Source organism: Rosa chinensis, chromosome 7 (assembly GCF_002994745.2).
Source record: "Rosa chinensis cultivar Old Blush chromosome 7, RchiOBHm-V2, whole genome shotgun sequence".
Taxonomy (NCBI): domain Eukaryota; kingdom Viridiplantae; phylum Streptophyta; class Magnoliopsida; order Rosales; family Rosaceae; genus Rosa; species Rosa chinensis.
In genome coordinates, this window is record NC_037094.1 from 22273133 (window position 1) to 22283708 (window position 10576).

The 10576-nt window shown below is 37.6% G+C and overlaps 1 protein-coding gene and 1 non-coding gene across 2 annotated transcripts; one reads left to right on the forward strand and one right to left on the reverse strand.

The window, feature by feature from the left end:
* Nucleotides 1–447: 447 nt before the first annotated feature.
* LOC112177598 lies at nt 448–1488 on the reverse strand. Its single transcript, XM_024315880.1, has one exon. It carries the CDS (start codon nt 1486–1488, stop codon nt 448–450), a length of 1041 nt encoding a protein of 346 aa, XP_024171648.1.
* A 1935-nt stretch (nt 1489–3423) lies between these two features.
* On the forward strand, nt 3424–3527 carry LOC112181088. The gene has a single exon (XR_002928693.1). It is a non-coding gene; the product is annotated as a small nucleolar RNA R71 (small nucleolar RNA).
* Nucleotides 3528–10576: the final 7049 nt, after the last annotated feature.

The following is a 10576-nucleotide window of genomic DNA, read 5'->3' on the forward strand; positions in this document are numbered from 1 at the left end:
ATCTTTGAAAAATTTTAGCTCCAAATTGCTTATGATGTAGAAGTTGTAGCTTCCCAAAGTCACTCTACAGTAGCTGTCTATGTTCTGACCTCCATGCATTGACTATTAAATAACTAGAGTTTAAGTAACTCAAAGGGGCTGAAATTTTGGCACATGACAATAAACATATAGAAGAACAGTATTTGAAAATTTCAGCTCAAATTACCATGTAAGTCAGAAGCTATAGTCACCCAAAATCGACTGAACTTTCTAGACAGAAACTGCACACTGCTACATTCTTGCTTTCTTCACACTTCCAACTCCGAACACCTCCCATCCTCCCAAAAAGATGGCTAAATAGCCTTATTGATGCAAAATAAACAAGAAAATTTCAAAACTACCAAGGTTTGCCTCCCTAGAAGCGCTTGTTTTTTAAGACCCCAAGCCGGTCTATAGAACTTAGTCTCTTCAAGGTGGCTCTTTCTTTCCACCACCACCCACACAAGCTTTGGTAGAACTAGAACCTCCACAAGATGATGTAAGAAACTTGATATTCCCCGGAGTGTTCCACTCAAGATATCCTTTCTTCTTCTTCTTTTTCAACCCACAAATCTCCTCTATTGTCTTGATTTGATTCTTTTGCTCCTCACTCAATGCGAGATACTCACTCACATTTATCTTATCAAGAGTAGAAATTGCAAACACTTGGCAAGGAGAGGAAGAATTAGTAACCAATGGCTCTTGATTGTGGTGTGGGACTTGGTTCAATGGGCCAAATATTCTATCTCTCTTTGCTTCATTGCCCTTGACCAAATTAATAGAAATCACACTTTTTACCACCTCCGGAGGGTAAATGAGTTCAAGCCTCTTGAGTAATACTTTTTCACCCAACACCTTCATTTTGATAGTGCCCTTTTGAATATTAATTTTTATCCCCGCGGTAGCCATAAAAGGTCTACCAAGAATGATAGGTATGTCCTTGTCACAATGAGCTCCATCATCCATATCCAATACCACCAAATCCACCGGTAAGTAGAACTTGTCAACCTTGATTAACACATCTTCAATGACGCCCATAGCTCTTATAATACTCCGGTCTGCAAGTTGCAAGAATATAGGAGTAGCTTTAATAGGCCCAAGGTCAAGTTTTCGAAAAGTCTCAAAAGAAATAATGTTAACACTTGAACCAAGGTCCATCAAAGCTCTATCAAAGACTTTCTCACCAATAGTGCAAGAGATAATAAAGCTCTCCGGATCCTTGAGTTTTGGAGGAATTCGTCTTTGCAAGATAGCACTAACCTCCTCACAAATCTCGAACCGCTCATCATTATTTATCTTCCTTTTGTGGGTGCACAAGTCCTTTAGAAATTTTGCATAAACCGGCATTTGTCGAATGAGCTCAATCAAAGGTATATTGACATTGACCTTCTTCAAAATATCATGCACTTCAGACATCAAGCCAACTTTCTTCTTCTTCCCACCCTTCTTCACATTTTCCTTTCTTGGCATATTAGGGTAAGGAAGTTGAGGTTCCGGTGTGCTCAAATCAAGAGATGGATCAAAGGTGAGACTCCCGGTGGTGCCCCTAAGGGTAGTCACGGTCCCACTAGGGTTCTTAGCCTTCAAGGCCTCGCCTAGTGATGAATAGACCGGACCACTTCTATCACTAGAGCTACCATGAGCATGTAGGCCTTCCTCCTTATTCCTCCCCCTTTTTCGGTAGAAGTAGATGGCTCAAACTCATAGAATGTGGGTCTAATATCATCAAGAACCTTCCTAGAGGTGTCATCGGCCTTAGATGGGTCCCTAGCCTTCATGGCCTCACCATCTAATCTAGGATCTGAGACATCCTCATCCCTAGAAGTGTTCTTTCTCAACAAAGCTCTTTCCTTGCCACTATCAATCAAACCATACTTACTTGCATCATTTTCAAATGACAAGAAACCATAGCCACTATCAAGAATAGCTCCTCCGGAGGGTACATTTTCTTCCCCTCCGGCTACCTTATCCACCCTCTTATTTCTTCCCTTTGCATTCAAAGTCACATCACCCACTCCATATTTACCGGAAGGTACATTTTCTTCCCTTCCGGTCCCATCCTCTTTATAATAAAAAGAATCATGATGTGTATGCAATTGATTATCAACAACACGGCCAAGAGGTACATTTTCTTCCCTCTTGGCCCCATATGAATGCAAATCATCATCGATCATGCACAAATAAAGGATTTGAATGGAAACTAGAAGATAAGGGCATGTAAACTTGATTATCATATACCTTTCCCGAACGTAAAGTGGTGACGGCATTACATTCATGGACTTTTCCTCTTGGGTTTGGTTCCGGTTGTGAAGGTAGGGCTCCTTGTGGACGTGTTCCAAGCTCTTTTGCCATTTGACCCAATTGAACCTCCAACTTTCCCACACATTGTGCAAGTGAACTTTGACCTTGAGCGAAAATACTAAGAGTTTGATCGGTCTTTGCTTGGCTTTGTGTAAGAGAAGTATGACTTTGAGCTAGGGTGGCCAATATATAATCCATATGAGACTTCTTTGGTTCGGTTGTGGTGCTTGCCTATTTTGAAATCCGGGAGGAGGATTTTGTGTAGGATTGGCACCTCCAAATGAATGAGAACTTTGACCAAACCCTTGAGTGTCATGTCGGGCTCCTCCATAAGCATGTGTAGCACCAAAAGATGGCCCTTGGCCTTGAGAATTGTAAGTAGATGCTTGCTGCCCAAAATGACTTTGTGCACCAAATTGCGTGATCCCATGACCGTGGGGACTAAAAGATGAAGAATTAGGGTCTTGATTCCCTCCATATGAATTAGAACCAACTTGGTGTGCATTAGAGGACCCTCCACCATCTCTCCATGAGAAATTTGGGTGGTTTCGCCAACCCGGATTATATGTAGTAGAATAAGGATCATTTCTTGGTGGCCTTTGATAAGAATTAATAGCTCTAACTTGCTCCTCAACAAATTCGGGAAATTGTGAAGCCAAGTGACAATCATGAGTGGAATGATTAGGGGACTCACAAATCAAGCAAAGATGTGAAGAAGTAACACTCTTGACATGTGAAGAAGACGAACCACTACCGTTTTGCTCTTGAAGAAGCATCTCAAATTTCTTGTCAATCTTTGCTTCAAGCCTCTCAAGCTTGGAATTCATAACTCCATCATCTTTATCAACATGAGAAACATCGTACACGCCTCTACCACGAGGCTCCATATCAACTTGGCCTCTAGATGTGGTGTGGTCATCTCTACCTCCTCTTCTCCTTTGATGATTATCCCATTGACCGGATTGTGTAGCCACTTCCTCACAAATATCCCAAGCGGCATTAGGACCTTTCTTAAGAAAATTTCCACCCGATGCATTGTCCAATCTCCTTCTATCATCAATAATCAACCCAGTGTAGAAAGGTTCACAAAGAAGCCACTTGGTGAGTCCATGATGAGGGCAACCTAACTCAATATCCTTGAAGCGCTCCCATGCATCATAAAAAGTCTCATTATCCTCTTGAAAGAACTTGGTCAAGCTATCTCGCATATAAGTAGTCCGATGATGTGGATAATAAGCATTCAAGAAGACTCTTTGCATATTGGCCCAAGAGAGAATGGATCTTGGCTTAAGCTTATGAAACTAAGTGCGTGCTTGATCTTTCAAAGAAAATGGGAATAATCGAAGCTTCAAACCCTCCAAGGTTAATCCTCCCAAGTGCATAGTGGAACATATGACATCAAACTCAATTATATGATCATATGGCCTCTCACTAGCCATGCCATGGAAAGTAGGTAGAATAGACAACATGTTAGGCTTGATCTCAAAGTTGGCATTTGTCGGAGGAAGCACAATGCAAGATGGAGCATTTACAATGCTAGGACATGAATAATGGCTCAATGGAATCTCCTCCTCATCTTGTAGTTCTTGACGCTCGTTGGCCATATCTACTACTCGAATAGGAGACCTAGAAGGTGCTTGTGAGCGATGTCTTGGTCTTCTAACTCTCCTTGTTGGTCTTCCTCTAGGTAGTCTTTGCAAAGCACGACCACTTCTCAAATTGATAGGTAGTAGAGTGTTGCTCATATACCTACGAAGAACCAATAAGAAATCGAGTATCTCAATAACCAAAATATAAGCAAGATAAGCACCAATTCAACTCACGAAAAATTGACAAGTAATTAAAGGGGTGAAGAGAAATTAAACACAAGTAGTACGAAATTTGACTACACTAACCAAAGAAATGAAAAATCAAAATAAATAAAATAAAATAAAAAAAATGACAACTAACCAAAGAAACAAGAGAGAAAATAAAAAATAAAATAAAAGTATGCTAAAAGAGACCCAAAATGCCAATTACCAAGGGATTAAGATCCGAAGACCCCAATCCCCGGCAACGGCGCCATTGACTTGGTTCATAAACTCTCGCAAGCGTACGAATCGTTATCAAGTAAGGGGAGTGTTTAGACCTTAGTTATCGTACCTCGGTTAGGTCTAGCACCTAATCCCCGAGGTACGATAACTAAGGTCTAAATACTCCCCTTACTTGACAACGATTCGTACGTTTGCGAGAGTTTATGAACCAAGTTAGTCGTGTATGTCAGAATGATACTAAAGCTCAGTACATTAAATCTGCAATTCCTCAGAATGATACTGAAGCCCAGTACATTAAGTCTATAGAGGTTATTTTGGTAATTTGGGTTCAGTTACAGTACAGCAAGGGAATTAGAAAAAAAAAAAAAAAGGTCTGCTATTGGTAATAAATTGCTTGAGATTGTAGTTATTGGTAATTTGCTATTTTATCTTTACCATCCAATATTCCTAATTCTGTCTTGTTTATATACAAAGTATAATCCTGCAGGTAAGAATGGAATGAAGTGAAATCATATGTATTCCACCCTTCCTTTCCTTACATAACTGGGATGAATGGACTCATGTGGGTGAAACTCATTAAAATAAAATAAAATAATATATATATATATATATATATATATATTTAGAGCTGTTCGAGAGCAGACGTCTGCAACCCAGAAAAAGTGCGAACGTCGCTCCTCTGGCTTTGATCAAGCGTTGATGGCGCAGCGCGACTTGCCGGACGGAGGCCAGGGGTCAAACAGACCAATCTGCAGTAGGGTGGAGCCGCCGGCGACGAGGTTGCAGCACTGCCCAGAACGTTGCAATTGCAGATGAGGTTGCCGGCGACTATCCTTCAACCTCGATCGCTGCCCAGAAGCGGTTTGGGATGCCTCCGGCTTCCGTCCGGCAAGCCCCGCGCCACCTGGAAGCTGCTGCAGTGTCGACATCTGCACTTTAGCGACAATGCGGACGTCCTCCTGTGATCGGGCCTATATATTTTAGAGAAAACTACTCGATCTACTAAGAGGATTCCAATTCGAGTTGCCTCATCAAAACTTTGTTAACTGAAAAAGTTAAATGAGTTAAGAGCGAGCGAGAAGAATACATATACCTGATACCCTACTTATAATAAAAAAAAACATGTACAAAAACAAATTTCTTGCTAACATCATCAATTTGATAATTCGATCGACTTCAACTTTTGTCACCCCTCTAAAGGATATCGCCTTGATAATTTAGAATTTGTGGTGCAAGGCGGTATTGCCAGCTCTAGGTGTTGACCTACATTTACACGTACGCCTCCATTAGCTTATCAAGAGCCTAGATTTGTTCTAAAACGTACGGGCATAATCAAGCAATAAGTCCTTTGGTTAAGGCAACGAAGTTAGTGTGCATAAGTCATATTTCAAGACGTCGATCACTTGACTTTTATATATATAGTTGAACTTGAAACCTTAGATTGATCTCTCCATCTATCAAATAGTAAAACGTATATCTATTGAAAACCCTAGAATTTTCACCGACTTTGACGGCTCTGTGAAAATGAATAAGCAAAATGCTGGAGGTTATGGTACTCCAATTTTAGCTGCTTCTAAGAATTTGGGATTGAATGATGTTCTTACTTTTGAGGTCTTACCGCTTAGAGCTAGTCTTCATGCTTTCATTCTTTAGCCGGGCACCATCTCTTCCCCTTGGCGTATCAAATTCATCTTGAAGGACATTCTCTCCCTAGCAAGTCAATTACAGAGTTTCTTTTATAGGCACATCAAAAGCGAAGCAAATTTCTTAGTGTATGCCATAGCGGATACTGGCCATAATTCTAGTGCTAATGAACTTTCAGCTTGTAATGCTTTGTATTTTGATAATCTTGCTATAGGTTGTGTTAGAGGATTTTTCTTGTAGTTTTGATTCTTTAATCAAAAAAATATGTACATGTACGTGCACGTGCAAATTCATCAAAATACTTTGGCACTTACCAATCAATAATCATGCCATTCTTAATAATTCATTTGGTTATAAGTTCTTAGTTAAGATACAGGCTTGACAATTAATTATTAGTATGGTGTACTTTAGAGCTTCTCATATTATTATGTTTTTCGTTAATGTGCAGCACTTCACTCTAGCTACATGTATGCATAAGACCCTAGCGTACTAATTCGGCATCTTAAGGAGCGGAGTGTGACCGAAGCTGAGCGTAGTGCACCTCCGGCTTTGGAGGCTCCTTCTTTTAGAGCCTATACTTTGCGAGCGCCCTAGGGAGGATGGCAAATCAATATATGAAATTCGGTTACGTTATCTCCTAAAAACCAAAATTGTTGAACGTCTTAACTCTTAAATTATCGTATTGTCAATTCGTATCAAAATGCAATATTTACAAAAGATTTCCACAATTAGAGATAATTCATACTCTTTAGCGTACTAGATCATCGCTTGCTTATTTAATCAATCCTTCTAGCTTGTTCTGTAGAAACACATGTTCGATCTTCTGTGACTAATCTTACTTAATTAGATCGATATCTTAGTCTAGCAATATCATAAGCTTATATTTTTATGAAAATCCTTTTCTTGTAGTATATAATAATGCTGCTGGTGGGTTTCTGATCAACATCAAGGCGCACGAGCTAAGCTGAATTTATTCAGCAAACAAAATAAAATTTGTGATTATGACAATATGACCACAATGAATAAGTTAATGAGTATACTTATTACATGTACATGAATAATTAGATTATTCCTTCCTTCTTGGTAATCTTTCTAATAAACAAGTGCTTTGATCAGATTGATGAAAGGAGATCCTGTTTTAGGGTTTTCTTCTCTTACTGATAAAGTCTTCATTTTGTATGAGTCTTATTCACGTGGTCTTTTGACAATTCTTTCTCTCCCAATAATTGATAGGCTTATCTAAAGGCAAGGTTGGACTGACAGAATAAAATGGAAATGTTGGACTAACCAAAAAGAAGAAGAAGAAATTGACTAGGCAAACCTGGTCAACCCATCCATAACACAACCAAGAAGCGAAAAATTCTTTCACAGGATCGATTCTCCAAAATGTCATAATATCCGTTTAATTTCAACAAATAAACAGAGTGATATAGTTTGGAGTGAAATTGACACTTCTTTACAAATTACACCGCCCTCCATGCATATGTTCATTGAAAAAATACTTATAAAAAAAAAGTGATTTGTCAAAAAATGAGTGTCAATTTCAATCTCTTATAGTTTAATTTAGATCGATAAATAATAATCTACATCTTTATATAATTTGATCACATATATGTGAGACTGTTTGATAAAGTAACATGATTCTTGTAGTAAATAATTTATAATCAGCACATGATGATGTCAGAAAAAAATGACAAGAGAGGATAATCAGAGTATGAGATTAGTTGAGTAAGAGCTAATTTTGTAACATCAAAAGGACTTCATGGCTACAAGATGGAGTTGAAACCCATGCTTAAGTTGGTCACTCTTTTGTAGTTTCGGGAAAAATAAACTTTTAACGAGGTTACTCGTTGACATCTCTCCTTCTATACTTTACTTCAAAACGAATCAATTAAAACACATTTCAATCAAAACTAGGAGAAAAAAAAAATTCACTAAACCCTCGATTTTCAATTCTATCAGTTTAAATATTCAAAGGAGCTAGGATTTCTTAATATTATATATTCTCTAAAATGGTTGAATAATAGAGATTTATATACATTCATTGATCAGACCAAATATATATATATACACACACACACACATTCATTGAAAAATTAATCCATTAATAAAGTTCATTTACAAACATGTCAGTTTGCCAAATGATGAGTGAAGCTTAATTGTAACAAATTGATCCTCAACCACACGACAGCATTATTAAATATCATGTTTAATATATTGTTATCCTTACCTCATCATGTTAAGTTATTAAGCACTCACTAATTGAGTCATATACAAAACAACACAAAGTACATATATAAGAGTCATTACGGAGAATGAGATTGTCAAGGATACAAGGAATTTAGGAATGCAAAGACTTTGACTCATTAATTAATCTAGTACACTTGAATTAATGAATAAGTATCGTTAATTTGCTTAATTACAGTCGTTAATTATCATATGAGTCGCCTAAAATCAAGCCTTGATATCTTCATGTATAACTTCAATATCTGGTCGAAGATTCTGTCGTTAATATATAATTTCAGTAACTCATCTATGATTGCGAGTCCAGTGATTAAACTATATATAGTAACTTCTGATCTAAGTCAGCAGGACACAACCTAACTAGCTCCTTATAAATATTCAATGGTTATTCAATGGCTAAAGTACTCGGTGTAAATATTGCTAGCTTCTTATAAATATTCAATGGTTATTCAATAGCTCCTTATAAATATTGCTAGCTTCTGATTTCTGAAGGCCTTATTAATTGCCATTATTAATTGGGCATTCTATGGAGCTGGCTTCTCGATCATGTGTTTGAGACTCAATGGTGACCCCGAGACTATGGAAACCTAAGATGAACGATCAAAATATGAATCCCATGAAAATGAAAGTTGATAATATTAACCACATAATAATTAATTGTTAGGTCCTGGCTATTTGCTCTTACAAAAACTATACCTCCATCTTTCTTGACCTTTTCATAAATGAGAGAGGTAAAATGTATGCAATAGGAAAAGCATATATGTTAACTAAAATAATACACATTTACAATGTCAATAATCTCTAACTCCACCACCTAATTAAACTAAAGAGTTAAGGTGTTTTGCAGGGTCTTGAATCTTCTTAACTGAAAACAAGGTAGCTAGGGTTGAAGTTAATTGGTGTTGATCTTATTGCTGCAAAAATAGGGTTGTAGTACTTCAAAAATCTCATTTCTACAGTAACTGTAACACAAAGAAAGGAATAATAGTTAAAATTAGGGTATAAGGCCAGGGTTGGATGAGTGGTGTTGATCATATTGATATAAGCAGGGGCGGAGCCAGAAAATTTTTTCAGGTAAGGCAAGACAATGGCAAGAGGAGAAGAGAGGAAACTTAGAGGGAAGCTATGGATTCTGGGGGCAATTATGAAGATTTTGCCATGTTTTTGCCCAATTTCTGCCATTTTCTTCTCCAATTCACCTTGTTTTGCCTTGATTTTGCCCAATTTCTGACATTTTCACATCTCTTGCCTACACCAAATCAGTGTAAACTCAAAAACCCAGTCTAGGCAAGTTCCTAATCTGGGCTCCATGTGAATCCGCCCCTGGATATAAGAGTAGGGTTGTAGCTATACTTTAACTCGTTCCCTCGATAACTTTGAAGAATAAATATGAACGGATATAAAGGGTAGTGATGTAAGACATGAATTATTAACACTTGCTTTTTCACAATCCTTCTAGTTCCTTTTTCTTTTCTTTTTTTCCTTTTTTTGGGTACACTCCCTTTAGTTCTTTGATAATAAAACAACATTCACTATTGTAAAGAAAAAATTCAAATAAATTAATTGAAGCTTAGAGTGTAAAGACGAGAATGTGCATTTCACTCTAAAATTAAATTCCCGGATCTACAAGAAAAAGAAAAGGTGAATATATATGTAGTGATGCAAACCATACGATACATTGACGTCACATGGATTAGTTTATATATATAATGTTTGAGGCCTACAAACCAAACAAAAAGAAATGGATGAATTAGTCATCGGGGTATTGACCCATTAATTAATTTGTTATGATCGATTACGGAATGTATATTCATCCAGGATCATTAATTGCTCCAAATTTAAGGATTTAGCTAGTTTTTATGTCATTAAGTCAATCTCATATGCTTAACTTCAGTTATATATCTGTTGAGTACTGCGTACTTGCATAGTAAGTTTTGAATACTAACAAAGTCATCAAAAAATAATGCATACATTTTTCACTTTGTCAACCACGCAATAATTCGGGTACTCGAAATTATTCATAATTTAGGTTTCTGACTTTTACATTCCTTTGATTATTTCTTAAGAAAGCTTGATAAGTTTTATTTCTCACGTCGGCCGTCTAAATTTTTACTTGTGACAAGTAAGAAGAAACCGTGGTTCATTTGCCAGTGCCTGACAGCCTAGAATACACAATAAACTTCAAGCATAGCAAAAGAAGAAACGATTTGGAATTAGCCGTATATAACGGCAAATGAATCGCTACGACTTCAAAGAAATAGACTGGTGTGCCTGACGGTGGTGCTGTCAGTACAGCAACCGCCGTGGACCGCAGTTAGCTGGAGTGTGGCGCTTCC